The sequence below is a fragment of the Stigmatopora argus genome, chromosome 21 (assembly GCF_051989625.1).
Source record: "Stigmatopora argus isolate UIUO_Sarg chromosome 21, RoL_Sarg_1.0, whole genome shotgun sequence".
Taxonomy (NCBI): domain Eukaryota; kingdom Metazoa; phylum Chordata; class Actinopteri; order Syngnathiformes; family Syngnathidae; genus Stigmatopora; species Stigmatopora argus.
This window is the reverse complement of record NC_135407.1, coordinates 1,028,767-1,046,050: the sequence shown is the minus strand read 5'-3', so window position 1 is coordinate 1,046,050 and position 17,284 is coordinate 1,028,767. Positions and strand designations below refer to the sequence as shown.

The following is a 17,284-nucleotide window of genomic DNA, read 5'->3' as shown; positions in this document are numbered from 1 at the left end:
CCATTTGTATTTCTTTGTACGTTTTCGTCCGAAGTACCGTGATAAGACACATTTGCTTTTTTATTCGCGTACTACAAACTTTATGCTAGTTGGAGCAGTGTCCTAACTAATCACCTCACCTGACAAGCGAATATAATTACGTAGGTGGTACCAAAAAAATACAAAATAAAATAAAAAGTACGTATAAATAAAGAGCCTTCAAAAATGTTTTGGATAAGAAAACAACTACTATAATCTTAAAGAGAGCTTATCCAAATATATCTTATATTTATTATGACAGAAATAAAATCCATGTAAGAGTACAATAAAAAAAAACTTTTGAAATACTATGACATTTCCCTTTTTTTTCTCCCTGCCCTCCCAATGAATGAATAAATGCGTTTTTTTGCTATAGATAGTTTTTGTAATGTGTTAAATTAATTAAAAAACAACAACAACTAAGAGACGGCTCATGCAAAATAAGTCATTCAATCACCATCTCTCGACTTACTGAAACTATTTGCTCATTTTTACATAGAATTTAATACCAAAACGGACTGATCTGTGCAAGTAAATGTAACCGTACAAGTACATTCTCTTGAATACGTAATTTCTAATCCAAGGGTTCTAAAACAAACAATGACAAAATAATCCAGAGATGTTAGATATATTAATACTGTGCATTACAATCATATCAGAGCTGCTTCTTTGTTTGTTTTTATCAAAGAAACAATTTATGGCTTTCAAATTGTTGTCTTAAAAGCCTAGTTTGAGAAGCGCCGTTCCAATCTAACTGCGCGCACACACACAGCACCCCCGAATGCTTCCATGTTTGCTCAGTCTCAACCTTGACCATCAATGCATCACAATGCCAAAAGAAAAGGCTCGAATGAATGGAACACTATATGGCGACTGGGAAAGATGTGAGGATCATGTGCCAAGTCGCATCCCTCCTCCCCGACCATCTACATCTCCTTCCTTGTTGTCATGGTTACCGAGTAAAGCAACATCACTGCAGGGCCCGATCAGCCGAGGTCCAAGCGCTCTCCTCGCCCGTCCCGAAAGGTTGCGGGGGAAAAGGCGACAAAATGTATTGGTGTTTTTCTCTTTTCTTTTCTTTTTTTTCTTTTTTAAACGTATGTGTATGTTTTTTTTTTTGTATGCGTGCGTGGTCACAGGTTCTCGCCCGGCTGGTACTGCGGCTCGGTGGCGGTGAAATAATCCTCGAGGAAGGACTGCAGGTACTCGAAGGTGTGCCTCTCGTCGGCCTCGCGCCGCCAGCACTGCAGCATGAGCTCGTGGAGCGAGGCGGGGCAGCCCGGGGCGCAGGCCATCCGATAGCCCCGTTCTACCTGCTCCAGCACCTCCCGGTTGTTCATGCCTTCAAGGGATTTAAGGATATGAGGGGGGTAAAAAAATAGAAGGGAATGGTGAACTGAAGCAAAATGCATTGTGAGAGTAGCAACATCTAAATCAGATTATGCACGAGAGTTGAACAAAGCTAAATCAATTGGAAATGAAGAAACATTGCATTTTTGTACTTCATCAAGAAGGGCTGTGAATAGCAAAACATTGATATGAAACCATTATATATATACAGTGGTACCTTGAGATACGAGTTTAATGCGTTCCGGGACTGAGCTCGTATGTCGATTTACTCGTAACTTAAATGAACGTTTCCCATTGAAATGAATGGAAAACAAATGAATTTGTTCCAACCCTCTGAAAAAACACCCAAAACGGGATATTGGATTGGAAAAACATTTTTAATTGTTCTAATTTGCCATCTATTTACAAAGTAACAAATAACTAGTGGTTTAATAGTACTAAAATTAGACGGATTTTGCGGAGGAGAGAGAGGGGGGTGACTTTTTGCACGGCAACACGCTCGGAACATAACATAAACAAATTTAAATGAACTTGGATTACGATGCAGACGCACTCAAAAATAAATTTAATCTAACCTTACACTAAACTTAATTCTAATTTGGTTTTAAATTTGTATACCTTTCTTTGGCTCTATTTGCCCCGCCTCCACCGTGACTTTCACATGCAACCTATCGAGGGTTGTTTGCTTTTGTATAACCTTCAAAATATTCCCAAAATGATGCACACAAATGTCCTCACAATAGGATATCGCATGACCACATGCGACCATCTGAAGATAAATATTTGCTCAAAATTTTACTCGTATCACAAATTGCTCGTATGTCGGGGTACTCGTATGACAAGGTACCACTGTATTAAAAAATTCGAAAGAAAAAGAAAAAAATTGCCTTTCAAAAAATCCTGATCTTTTCAAATAAACCCACTTCTGACCTGCTTTTTTTTTAAAAATGAAAATTGCCACCATTTTTTTTCTCTCTTACCTTTTTCCCCAATGCTTAAGAATGCTGTTTACTTAGAAAAATCACACTGAAACATTCAGGTTCAAATGTTAGTGTTAGTGTTTAGTTGTAAATTATTTTCCAAATATCAGGATACACACTTTGCAATTAGAATTTAGATCTCATTTTGACACTGCGCAAGAGGTAGTACTATATCATTTTGGAGGAACTCTAGTTTGGCATTTGTAAATGGATAATATTGCGTACTAGACTAGAATGGATCATATCCAAATAAAAGAAAATTGTATTATATCATGTCTTGCCTAATAGTAACACAATTAAAGTGAATTTCACTCAATGATATCATACGACATGCTAACGAATATAGCAGCATTGTGTTATATTTCCTGCCTTGTACCACTTTGTATTCAATCCCGTCGTAACTGTAAACTATTTTTTTTTTCAAATACTACTGAAAGCACGGATTATGCATACCTGTCAACCTCTGCCGATAACTGCCCTTATAAATGATTATGATTCCCCTTACAAACCCCCCAAAAACCTTACAAACACCGTACGACTCGTCGTACGGTGTTTGTAAGGTTTTTGGGGGGTTTGTAAGGGGAATCATAATCATTTATAAGGGCAGTTATCGGCAGAGGTTGACAGGTATGATTATGCTCTCCCTGAATTTTCCTCTATTTTATGAAACGACCTCTGACTCCCACTGGCTCCAAACTTTTTACCTGGGTAGGGCACGCGTCCCTTGGTGATTAGCTCGGTGAGAAGGATGCCGAAGCTCCACACGTCTGATTTGATGGTGAAGCGTCCGTACAGCGCCGCTTCCGGAGCCGTCCATTTGATGGGGAACTTAGCTCCTGGCGCCATGGCAACAAGGAAGCAAGCTTTCATAATTATGCACTAAACATACGAGGCATATTTCACATATACAGTCAGTGTGCGCAAATAAACGTATCGATCGGTAAGTGGTGCTTGGCTGATGTTGCTGCCAATTGAGGAACAACTTAGCCACATGCTATCCGTCTTGATTGTGATGACGCCTGAAAGGAATTTCCAAATCGTGCACGGCCAGGTAACGAGCCAGTACAGTGGTACCTCGAGATAAGAGCTTAATGCGTTCCGGGACTGAGCTCGTATGTCGATTTTCTCCTAACTCAAACGGACGTTTCCCATAGAAATGAACTAAAAACAAATTAATTCGTTCCAACCTTCTGAAAAAAAACACCAAAAACAGGATATTGGATTGGAAAATGTTTTTTATTTTTTCTAATTCGTCATCTATTAACAAAGTAACAAATAACTAGTGGTTTAATACTACTAAAATGTGTTTAATATTATTAAAATTCGACGGATTTCGCGGAGGGGACGGGGGGGAAGACTTGTTGCACGGCAACGCGCACGTAACACAACATAAACAAATTTAAATGAACTTGGATTATGATGCAGACACACTCAAAAATAAGTTGAATCTAACCTTAAATTAAACTTAATTCTAATTTTGTTTTTAATTTTGATACCTTCTTGGCTCTATTTGCCCCGCCTCCACCCTGACTTTTAGATACAATCTATCGAGAGGTGTTTGCTTTTGTCTTCCCTTCAAAATATTCTGAAAATGATGCACAAAAATATCCTCACAATTGCATAACGCACGACCACTTGCTAACGAGAAGTAGTATATACGCCATTCGCACTGACTAATAGGAAAAAACTGAAAAAAATGCAATGCTCCGCCCAGTGCTCGTAGAGACATTACACGAGGGAGTTGCGACCAGAAAGACGGTGGCCATGATGTTCTTATGAGCAGCCTCTCGCGTCCGCTGTATGCTCATATATCAACATTCGTCTCGTATCTCAAGATAAATATCTGCTCAAAATTTTACTCGTATCTCAAATTGCTCATATGTCGGGGCACTCTTATGTCGAGGTACCACTGTAGTTAATGAAGGACTTTTGGGGATTTTGGGGGATTGGGGATGTCCTATACAGAGAAAAAAACCTCCCAAATACTATCACACACTCATTTCTCTCTCTCTCTTGTTGGACGTACCTTGTCGAGCGGTGTACTCGTTATCCTCAATGAGCCTGGCCAGACCAAAGTCCGCAATCTTGCACACCAGGTTGTCTCCGACCAGAATGTTGGCAGCACGCAGGTCCCTGTGGATGTAGTTCATCCTCTCGATGTAAGCCATACCGGCCGCGATCTGAAAGCCCAAACTCGCTTTATAATGTCAAATATGCACTGGGAGGATTGTGGCCTTTTATTTAATTTTCAATAACCTGCGCTGCCATGTCCACGAGCTGGGGTAGCTTCAGGTTTTGGCCCTCACCGTCTTTTAAGAAGTCCAGTAAACTTCCTGAAAGGAGCCAGAGAGACAGGAAATGATCAATCTTTATTTGGGAGCGTAATTGGATTTGACATATTCAAGGTATGACTTGCAAACGAGTTAAGTACTACAGTGCTACCTCTACTTACAAAATTAACTGGTTCCATAACTCGAATTTTCATAGGTAGAGCTGATGGCTGTAAATTGTTGTGAAAATAGCTATGTATCGTTGTTGTTGTTGTTGTTATATCTATAAACTACAGTGGTACCTCGAGATACGAGCTTAATGCGTTCCGGGACTGAGCTCGTATGTCAATTTACTCGTAACTTAAATGAACGTTTCCCATTGAAATGAATGGAAAACAAATGAATTTGTTCCAACCCTCTGAAAAAACACCCAAAACGGGATATTGGATTGGAAAAAACATTTTTATTTGTTCTAATTGGCCATCTATTAACAAAGTAACATATAACTAGTGGTTTAATATTACTAAAATGTGTTTAATAGTACTAAAGTTAGACGGATTTCGCGGAGGGGAGAGAGAGGGGGGAATTTTTGCACGGCAACGCGCTCGTAACATAACAAACAAATTTAAATGAACTTGGATTACGACGCACTCAAAAATAAATTTAATCTAACCTTACACTAAACTTAATCCTAATTTTGTTTGAAATTTGTATACCTTTCTTTGGCTCCATTTGCCCCGCCTCCCCCCTGACTTTCACATGCAACCTAACAAGGAAGGGTTGTTTGCTTTTGTCTTCCCTTCAAAATATTCCCGAAATGATGCACACAAATGTCCTCACAATAGGATAACGCGCGACCACTTGCCAACGAGATGTAGTATATACTCCTCTCGTGTTATCGAGCAAGGTCCGCCATTCGCAATGACTAACGGAAAAAGAAAAAAAAAACACTGAAAAAATACAACGCTCCGCCCAGTGCTCGCAGAGACATTACACGAGGGAGTTGCGACCACAGAGACATTAATCAAATAGATCAAAATTTGTCTCGTACTCCAAGCTAAATATTTGCCCAAAATGTGACTTGTATCTCAAATTCCTCATATGTTGGGTATGTCGAGGTACCACTGTATCCCAATTTTGACAGTGTCACAACCCCAATACAAACAGTGTCCACAAAAACAAGTGCCTACCTTGGCTCATGAACTCAGTGATGATGTAAATGGGCTCCTCCGAAACCACAGCGTAGAGCTGCACCAGCTTGTCGTGGCGGAGCCTCTTCATGATCTGAGCCTCCTCCAGAAAAGCCTCGGGGGACATGGTGCCCGGCTTCAGGGTCTTCACCGCGACCTTGGTGGTCCCGTTCCACATGCCTGACATTAACATGCACCCCACGTCAGCACGTACAGTAGAGGACGGCATATTGTGAGTCGGCATGCAGAAAATGCAGTATTGAATGATCATGCACGTTATTCTGCATGCAAAGCAATACCTGAGCTACATGGCGAGAACTTGGCTGGCTTTAAGGAGAGACTAGACACACAAAGTCAGTGCAGTCATTTTTTTTTAAGTCATGAAAATAAGTTGAGAATGAAATAATAATAGTGAAAAATATTGTATATTAATTTATTTTAAATACTTGTTTTTTTAAGTCGGGGTTTGAAAACGACTACTGAAATTGACCACAACTTTGACCAGAAGGAGGCAGTATAATTCATAGATATGATCAATCCATCACATATTTTTGCATCTATTGAACACAATATCCAAATGTCTGTCGTTCACCCAATTTGAATAGAACTATCGCAACATTAAATCACATAAAAGGGTTATTTCAAGGAAGCGGAACAAAATAAATCACAAATTCCTTTTTTAACTAATAGCAGCTCATGAGTTGATAACTAAAAATGTAAAGCAACTTAGTTCCAGAAATGAGTCATTTTTTTAAAGGAACCGTTATAGGGTAGTCTTCCCTCAATTATCGCAAATTCACTTCTTCGTGATTTTTTTCTGCTATTAATTATTTAAAAAATATATATATATATATTTCGAAGTTCATAAAAATGTGAAAATCCACGCTGCAACTCGTAAGCAGAAGCCACTCTTGCTACTAGGACTCAGTACTCAAAATAAATAAATAAAAATAGTTATAATAGGGTCACCCTACTTTGTGATTTTTCGATTATTGCGGCCATGTCTGGTCTACATAAACCGTGATATTCGAGGGATTACTGTATTTTGAATCCTGACCCTGAGATGACAAAAAAATAAACAAAAAAATACAAATGTTGACTTGTAGCCAGAACAACAAACATTGATAATAATGAAACCGATTTCGCTTTTGTGTGTTTGTGTATGTGTGAGTGTGTGTGGTCTCACCCATCCACACGTCCCCAAAGCATCCGTGTCCCAGCTTCCTCCTCAGGGACAGCATGGACCGGGGCACCTCCCAGGCGTCCCGGCCCAAGCCCAAGGTAAGCGGCGTGCAGTTAAGACAGGCCGTGGTCAGGTAGTAGCACAGCCCGTCGTTAGTGTCTTGAAACGGAGGGATGATGGAGTGATGGAAGGATGGGAAGAGGGGTGACAAAGATGGCTGATGAGAGGGTGATGAGACATGCACATGCTGTGACAGAGGGAGGCGAGGGTTACGCACACCTGGATTGAGCTTTTTCAAAGTCACTTCAGATATGAAACGACAGGACTAAAGTATTGCGAGGTGGACCTCTTGAGGTCATTTTTGCTTAGTATTGACCTCCTCATATTCGGAGCCAGGCTTATTGTTTGGTGATATATTGCAAATGCTCAGACTCCATTTGTATTGCATTGGACATCCTATTTTAATTCAAGTTAATTGTATTTATTTATATATATATATATATATATATATATATATATATATATATATATATATATATATATATATATATATATATATATATATATATATATATATATATATATATATATATATATATATATATATATATATATAGTTTGAATCCAACTATTTTGTGCTGTATCATAATACAAAATAATTGGAATGAATCATACCATACTGTATAGCACGGGATTGTATCATATACATCATAACATGTTGTAATTCCGATGAATCGGAGCTTATATATACACACATACACACACACACATATGTATATGTATACGCATACGCATTCGCATACACATACACATACACATATATATATATATATATATACACATACATACATACATATATATACATACATACATATATATATACATATACACAAATACACCTACACAAATATACACACATACACAGACACACATACACATAGACACACACACATATAGACACAGACACACACACATATATACACACATACACACATACACATATATACACACATACACATATACACACACATACATATATATATATATATATATATATATATATATATATATATATATATATATATATATATATATATATTTCATGCAACATGCTTATTTATTTACTTATTTATTACCTATTTATTTATGTCTAAAATGTCTTTTCCTGTGTCTGTATTCTCACCCTCTTGCTACTGTGACAGTGAAATTTCCCGAATACGGGATGTATAAAGTCATCTAACCTAATCTTCGTTTCAACTGCTCTGATGGGTGTGAGGGTAACAGGAGTAAAAATATCCATTTGTTATAGATACTAATATTTCTGCATCGTGTCGTGACGGGCTCAAATCTTATGTCGCATGGTAATGGTAGTCTGACAGATACAGCATCTTCATTGAAATAATGTTATGCTATCATATGTACTGAACTGCTTCCCCACCTAAATGTGGCGAGCCATTTCATATCATTATCATTTGTTGCTCCTGTTGTGATCCAGGTCTGCTTCCCGTAAGACCCTCCGGAAAAATATCCCCCGAGTAGACCCCCCACCCCCCCTCCTTTCCCCTCCCCATGCGTCCTACCCATCCACACTTCTCCAAACTGGCCGTTGCCAAGCTTTTTAGTCAGCTGCAGGGATTCGCGAGGAATCTCCCACATGTCCTTGGTCTTCACCGATAAATCTGCCAGCTTGGGCATGCCCCGCTTGCAACTGCCAATCAGGCGGCAGCAAAGCCCCGCCGCTCGCTCTGAGCCCGGCCGGTGGGGAAGGAAGGAAGGGACAAACACACAAGAAGTAGAACAAAAACACATGAAGGGAAAAAACAAGCAAAACCTGCTTGCTTGGACAAGGGGGAAAAAACAACAACAACAACTATCGCGTCAACTTTCCACAAACGAGCACGACTGAAGGTCAATGTTCGAGTCAGAACGAGAATAATAAAGCAAACAAACATATTGGGAAAGCGGATAAGGGAAAAGTTTGAGTGGTACCTGTGTAGTGCGCCACCAGCTGTTGCACGGTGTCAAACTGAGACCTGGTGGTGATGTAGTAGCCGCCGTTGTCCAGCTTACGGATCTTATAGTGCTTCACGTGGTCCCCCTTGTTCTCGTCCCAGTCCCGGATGGAAAGCGAGTAAGCGCCTGGGATGCCCCAAACAAGACACAATGGAAACAGTCACACAAAGCTTCATTTTGCATTTTTCCAAACCTCAAAATAGGATAGAAAAACAAATCTATATCAATAAATAATGTACCTATTGCGAAACTTTTAAGGCGCTGGGAAAAAGTACAGCAAGTGACTTTAAAATGGTCCTAATTAGTCTTAGTTTCACAGTTGCCTTGGCAGCACCCTCAACAACGAAAAAACAAGCTGTGGATATTTGTAGGTTGAAGACTATTCTCTTGTTGCCATGTAACTGTTCTGTATGTACTAGCTAGCGCAGCGCTGCGCAATAAAGCTACACATGATCATCAATTCTGGTTGTGACGTCATAACCAGAAAAAGAGAATGTAACTCTGTTTTCCCTTTTGATGATAGATAAATGAAAAAAAATAACTTAAAAGTCATTTTGAACAATGAATAAATATAAATTCCCAGAATAAAATAAAATAGCTACATTTTTTAAATCAAACACGTAATATATATATATATATATATATATATATATATATATATATATATATATATATATATTATATATATATATATATACATACATACATATGTATGTATATATATATAAACACATATACATACATATTCATACACATCCACACACACATACACACACACATATATACACACATATACACACACACACATATATACACGTATATACACATATACACATATTCACATACATATACACAGACACATATACATATATATACACATACACACATATATACACGTATATACACATATACACATACACAGATATACATATACATATATATACACATACACACACATATACACGTATATACACATATACACATACACAGATATACATATATATACATACATATATACACATATATATATATACATACACACATATACATATATATACACATACATACACATATATACATACATACACATATACATACATTATACATAAATAGGTAATAAATAAAGTAAATAAATAAATACGCGTGTTGCATTATATATATATATACACATACATACACACACATAAATATATATGTATACATACAATTAAAAAAATATTTACTGTTTTCCCTGTAAAGTAAACTAAGTGAAGTAAAAATGACAAAAAGAAAAAGCTAAGAGATGATCTGATGTTAGCAAGCTCTATGTGTCTCTAAATGTCCCTAAACAATGAATCAACTGACAAATCAGTTTTGTATTGATTGTCAGAAATAATGGCCGTGAGAAAGATGAATTTGACCCTCTTATTGTTATTGTCAGTGAGTTGACTCCACCCACCTTTGGTGGTTTCGCTCTCCCGAATGAGGAAAGTCCCCCTCTGGTTGCCGTGGCCCAGCAGCTGTCTCTCTGCATCCTTTCTCCCCATCTTTCCGAAATACCACCTGTCACCATGGCAACATCATGTCACAATAACACACCCAAGCAAGATGCGCTCAGGGGTGCGCGTACTCACTCCTCGGCCTGTATCGAGTCCACCGGAGCGACGTAGTTGGACGGGATGTACCCGGCGTTGCCCGTGTCCAGAGATCGAGCCTCCCACCAGTCGCCCTCGCTGCATTACGTCAACACAAAATTGTCAAGTGACAAATTCCACCGTCAAGTCAGAATACGCCTTTGTTTGCGCTCACGTGTTGTTGATGATTTGAAACTTTTCCCCTTTCTGGAAGGTGAGATCATCCTCAGTGCGAGCGTCGTAGTCGTAGAGCGCAATGAAAAGCGTGACGCCGCCACCTTTATGGACCAAAAAAAAAACACGTCAACATCAACTATTTTGAGACTCCAGCAACAACATCTTTTGTTGGGGTCAAAGGTTACGAGAAATGCAGTTCTTAATTGCTTAACATGTACATGACATTACATTACGATATTGGCTTTAAATCTATATGTGCATGTCTGTTATTCACAAATGCGTACATGAAAAGTGGTCTTATTTTTTTTTCTGTCAAAGGTCATAGAGGTCAGAAATATGTTTGTGTTTAAGACTTAAGAAAGTTATCAAATTTGCAATGTATGAGTGCAAAATAAAGGTAAGTTTGAAAGGTCTGAGAGGTCAAAAATAAGTTTGTGTTCAAGAATGGATAAAAAGATAGTTTTCACATTTGCAGTATATGTGAGCAATGGGTTTATATTTTTCGTCAAAAATATGTTTATGGTCAACATAATTTAAGAAAAAAAAATAAGCGATATATTATCAAACCTGCAGGACATATTGTAGAGAGCGATGTGTTTAAATGACTGGGCAATGAGGTCAAAGGTCAAAAATATATTTGTTTAAGAACACAAAAGCACACACAAACTGTATAAATAACACCCACATTCCATTGATTTCCCTTAGTTTTGGAACTATGGAAATAATGTGAAAATAATCCAAAGAAGTTAGTATATTTTGATTCATTTTAAAAAGGCATAGACATTTGCAGACTTACTCTTTTGCGCCCTGGAAATAATCTTATTATTTTTGGATCTGAAGCTTATTATTATTGGAGAAAACGTCAACAAAGGAGTGGAAATGTTATCAATGCTGATTCTATTTTAGCCTATTAAAATGTGAGTATTCTTCTTTTAATGCGCCTGTGTTTGAGTCTATGTTTGCGGCTATACACTAACTGACGGCACAAAATGTCTGCACTGGTAAGCAGTGACCTTTTTTTGTGTTTGAACATTATCGCAAGTGAATAAAACTATATTTGCATCCAAATCCCTCCCAATTGTTAACTTTGGTATAAAAATAAAATCCCTACTTGTGACTCCAGTAGCCCAATTCTGCGTATTGGAGTTTGGGAAGATGGCCGTGGTGGAGAATCCCTTGTTGAAGTCCGGTATGGCCTGCGTGGGGTTCGGGCAGTAGCGTCCCGTCGGCGGCCCCCCCGCCGATAAGACGGCATCGCCATTGTCGGCCGACGGTGCGGAAGTATCGGCGGCGCTGGTCAAGGCGGCCGCTTCCAGTTTGGCCGACTTCTTGTGCTTGCAGCAAGCGCAACCCATCGTCGAGGGACGCCGTCTGGACAAACCATGTTATGTTACGAGCGCGTTGCCGTGCAAAAAGTCCCCCCCCTCTCCCCCCTCTCACTCCCTTCCGCCAAATCCGTCTAATTTTAGAACTATTAAACACATTTTAGTACTATTAAACCACTAGTTATTTGTTACTTTGTTAATAATTGGCGAATTAGAATAAATAAAAATGTTTTTCCAATCCAATATCCTCTTTTCGGTGTTTTTTCAGAGGGTTGGAACGAATTCATTTGTTTTGAGTTCATTTCTATGGGAAACGTTCGTTTGAGTTACAAGAAAATCGACATACGAGCTCAGTCCCGGAACGCATTAAGCTCGTATCTCGAGGTACCACTGTAGTTGTATCCTTTTTTCTCCCCACAATAAAAAAAAAATGATATAGACCCTGAAAACAATTCAGTTGATCTAGTATCAATAATACACATTGCTATTTAGCTGCCAAGTATTACAATCTTAACTCCTAATAAGTGAATTGAAAATGGGCGGAAACTCACCAGATGTTTTCTTCCTGTGTCAGATCATTTGTCGATTAGCATCGCCGCTGCGGTCAGAGAAAGAAACAAACGAAGACAGGCAGATAAGTAAGACACATGCAAGTTTGGCCACATCCGCTTTTCGGCCTGTGGCTGTTTCGAAAAAGGATGCCCGTGAGCGCATGCGCGCCTTTTTAAACAAGCTGCTAACGTCTTCACGTTCAAGCCAGCGTGTGAAACGTTACGCCAAAGGTTTTGCGTCATGCCAACGGGTAGCAAAAAGTGGCCGCCACATCCGGACGTTTGATTAAGTAGGCGTGGAAGACAACTCAAATGCTTCCGTTAAACGTTATACAGGTTGCAGGGTGAGGAGTAATCATTTATTGACAGATTTTGATTTATTTGTTTTACATTTGACCTTTTTTTAATAGATTTATTTCTTGTTAATTGGTTAAATAAATGCTTTTTCTTTCAGTAAATTCACATTTTTATCATTTTTTTGTGTGTGTCATTAATTTACCATTAAAATAAGATGATTCATTTTTTATACATGTAAATTATGTACAGAATGGATATATTTGTCGTTAATACATTTGAAATTCTTCTATTATTTTTGACAATTTGAGCAAAAATATATTCATAAATAATACTCCCAAGAGATTATTAATAATAAACTCAATTGTTTGTTTTCCAAGTTCAAATAATATATTTTTTAAATATTTTGTTCTGAATTCATGTCATTAAAAGTTGAAGCCTGGATTAACTGAAAAAAAAAAATTAAAAAAATTTAATTATGTATTTGTTTTCAGTTTTTAATCATAAAATAAATTATACACAATAAATTTAAGAATATATTTATCATTTAAATAAATAATATTTTTCTTATTTTACAAGTACAGTATTGATATATTTGTACTGTCATTAAAACACAGAATAAAATGTATTTTTGAAAATGAAATAAAAATATTTTCTCCCCCAAAATCAAATCTAATAATTTCCTAAAGAAGTAACCCCAAATTACTGTTCAAATAAAAAAATTACCTATTAATGTCTTCACTCTAAAAATCAATTTCCCTTATATCTCTCCATCTGCAATTTTTTTTTCACCTTATAAATAGCTAATTGCCAAAAGTATTGGTACACCCATAAATGAAAATTCCCACCCTGAGAATTTAACGCAAATTTTTGCCGTCCAATGGAATCCTTTACAAAAATATGAAATAAATCGCATCTAAAAATGTATATTCAGAATACCCAAAAGCCCATAAAAGCACCCGTGTAACTATCAAGTCCGCCATCAGGGAGCAACAGGAAGTTAGCCATGTTCACGTTTCCTGGCCACCCCTCCGACGGCTCCCCCCTTTTCCTGGAAACTCACGCCACTGTTCATGGACACACACACACACACACACACACAAATTCAAGTCTACAGTACATACAAAGCAGCTGACGCAGTACCACAAAAGTCATAAACAACACACACTTGCAGAAACAATAGCTCCCATTAGCCAAAAAAGTGACACAAACACACACACAAACACACTTCCTTGCTGTCACATGTTATAAATGAAGACCGCACACTTTAAAATTCAGCCCTAAAGGCAGTTATCTTAGCAACATACATATTTATCATAAGTAGATCCACAAAAAGCGTCACAATAACCGGCTGGCTCTAGAGGTGACTGTGTAGTAGTTCCCTTCAAAAAGCCAAAGCACCTTCAATTAACATACGTGAACTCCCATCACTGAACCTCTTGGCCAATCATCATAAAGCCTGGCGGTTGAACGTACAAAATCACGCTACCGTTTAAAATTGTGCTACGTGTGTGTGTGTGTCTAGTATGTGTTATTGTTTATCTTCAACCGACACAAGGGACTAAAGATGGAAATTAGCCCACAGCTACAATCTTGCATATTTACATATATATGTTCATTAATATGTGCTGTCCCTTATCAAATCAATCAATCAATCAATCAATTCTATTGTCCCAGATGGCACTTTTCTGGGTCTCATTCATTTAAATGGGCGTAAAGTTAAGATTAGTTAAGACCAACCGTATGTATACATGTACATCTGTATATGTGTATATGTATATATCTGTATATGTGTATATGTATATATATATATATATATATATATATATATATATATATATATATATATATATCACCAACACGGTTATTTATTTATTAACTTATTTATTACCTATCTATTTATATTTTCCTGTGTCTGTATTCTCACCCTCTTGCTTACTGTGACAATGAAATTTCCCAAATACGGGATGAATAAAGTTATTTAATCTAAACCAATATTATATATTATCATACGACTAAACATCTGCTTGCGCTTCTCTCTCTCTCTCCTCCAATTTGGCTGCCAAGGAATCAAATGAGAGCGACACACCCATTTCCTGCACGGGCAACTGCGCAGATAAGCTGCTTTTCACTGGGGAATTCTCCAACACACTCAAAACAGACAAACCCCATTCTTAAAGTCATATACATACGTACTTTCACACTCCCGGTTATTCTTCTACTGCGTTATGCCTCTTTTAAAACCCTGCTTTCTAGTGCCCGGCCACATTTGCACATTCCCAGGAAACAAACCACCACCACCACAGGATGCAGAATGCGGGTGTGCAGGATGATAGGACAATGGGAAGTCTTACACATTTGCACAGAAGGTACGCGGGCGGTCAAGGGGGGAGGAAGGGAGGTGGAAAGGAAAAGCCCCCTTTCCGCTACGTGTCGTCACATCCCCCCCCCCCTTCGCCGGAGCATTCCGACGGCCGGTTGCCACGGTAACCACCGGCCGAATCGAACCCCGGCGCAGGTGTGACAGCCACCTGATTTGAAACCGGCGGACACGCCCACCATTCCGCCTGACTTCCTTCCTTCCTTCCTTCCCGCGTTGGAAAAAATTCCAAGGCGGAGACGCGCGAGACGGGAACGCCGTCTGGGAGGACTTCCCGCGGGGGAGTTTTCCCGCGTGAATTTCGACAGAAGTGATTCAGAAGCCACCCATCCCTGCTTGACCTCTGACCTTTGCGATTCAGTGCAGAGTGAGGGTGGACGTTGACACTTATTTTCAACTTCCTTCTTTGTCTTCTTGTCAGCGTTCTCAAGTGACTCGGTGATATGGCGCATTTTGGGAATGTCATCGGGACATTTTGGAGCTATATTTAATAGAACGATGACGACGCTGATTGGGGCTGTCGCCAGTGATTATTTGGATTGCTCTTCGCTGATTATTCATTCGTCAAATCAAATAAAGATGTACAAATGTAAATCATAATTTACAGGGTGTCAGGATTTTATTTCATATTATTATATATCTTTTTCTCTTTGTGTATGCATTTGGGGATTGCCTATTGGTGAACCTATTAAAGGTTTTTTTTCTTTTTATTAGAAATATTAATCAATCATTGGGAAACATATTTAAAAATGTTACTTTTTTTCATTTTGTTTTTTTCAACTGAAAAGTATAAAGCATATTTTAACTAATTAAGCATGAATGGCTCATTTTTATTTTTATTATAATAGTTTTTTCAAAAGAGAATGTTTATTTTTATTAGATATATTTTCTTATATTTTCCTTTATGATTATTATTTTTAAGGCAGATTTATTAATAAGGGCAACGAAAAAAATAGTTAGTTTTTATTTAAATAAAGTGTAAAATATAAAATCAATAAAAAGATTAGTCTTCATCAAAATATTCATTTTGAAAAATTCCAATATCTTTTTAGATCAATTATTATATTTTTATACAATTATTCTATTGTGTATATTTTTATGATTCAACATTTCAATGAGAAGAATCCTTCCATTTTTCTTTTTATTTGAAAATATTTATGAAAATTTAACAAACTTTAATTTTGGGGGTTACTTTTGATGTTTGTTTTCCCTCTTTTTGTTTATGTTATGTAAAGTGTTAAAAAAGCATATTTTTTCTGGGAAAAAAAATCCAAAAACTTTGGACTAGAAGTGCAGTTGTCAATTATTTTTAAATGATCAAATCTTTGTTATTTAATTGCTGCAACCCGAACGACGGTAAACATGCAATCCATTAAAAAAAAAGTCATCAATCACGTTTCAGTGCCATTGACGGCGACAGACGTCAAAACCCAATTGAACTGGGAGGGGCTGGCAGTCAATGAGTTAACTAACACCTGACTTTTAAACTTATAAAAACTCATTTTAAAAACATTTTCCCCACAGCTCGCGAACATAAACGCATGTTTGGGGTCGTCACACCAACACAATCATTTACTTAAATACAAAATAAACCATGAGCCAAAAAATCCCCGTGCCAACAAACAGGACAGGAAACAGCAAATTCTCATTTGGACCGTTATGCAAGAGCTTTCTGATGTCTCCCGATTATAAAACTTAAAATAAGTGTATGTAATGAGCAAAAAAAATCATTTTAAAGGACAAAAAAATGCTTATTTATGGACTTACCAATGGACGCTGTCGTGTGTGAAGCCGGGTGTCCACTTGCTCAGCAGCTGCGTAACTTTTGGACGTGAGCGTGCGCGCGCTGGACCGGAAGACGACCACGTAGAGGTCCGGCCCACCCGGGAGCGCGCACGCACGCACGCCAGCCTAGAGGGGAGATGGCGCGGGTAATTTGC

General features: G+C 38.0%; 1 protein-coding gene across 3 annotated transcripts; it reads right to left on the bottom strand.

Annotated features, from left to right (window-relative positions):
• Positions 1-236: 236 nt before the first annotated feature.
• On the bottom strand, positions 237-17,251 carry yrk (Yes-related kinase). Of its 3 annotated transcripts, XM_077590520.1 has the most exons (14): positions 17,112-17,251; positions 12,671-12,717; positions 11,906-12,165; positions 10,793-10,895; positions 10,618-10,716; positions 10,443-10,546; positions 8,981-9,130; positions 8,572-8,736; positions 6,995-7,150; positions 5,809-5,988; positions 4,605-4,681; positions 4,375-4,528; positions 3,053-3,184; positions 237-1,360 (listed from the first exon to the last, which is right to left on the bottom strand). In XM_077590520.1, exons 3-14 carry the CDS (start codon positions 12,147-12,149, stop codon positions 1,152-1,154), a joined length of 1,773 nt encoding a protein of 590 aa, XP_077446646.1. In that variant the 5' UTR covers positions 12,150-12,165; positions 12,671-12,717; positions 17,112-17,251; the 3' UTR covers positions 237-1,151. The 3 variants fall into 3 exon arrangements, with proteins under 3 accessions (XP_077446646.1, XP_077446644.1, XP_077446645.1); XM_077590518.1 differs by lacking the exon at positions 6,995-7,150; XM_077590519.1 differs by lacking the exon at positions 8,572-8,736.
• Between the last annotated feature and the right edge of the window lie 33 nt (positions 17,252-17,284).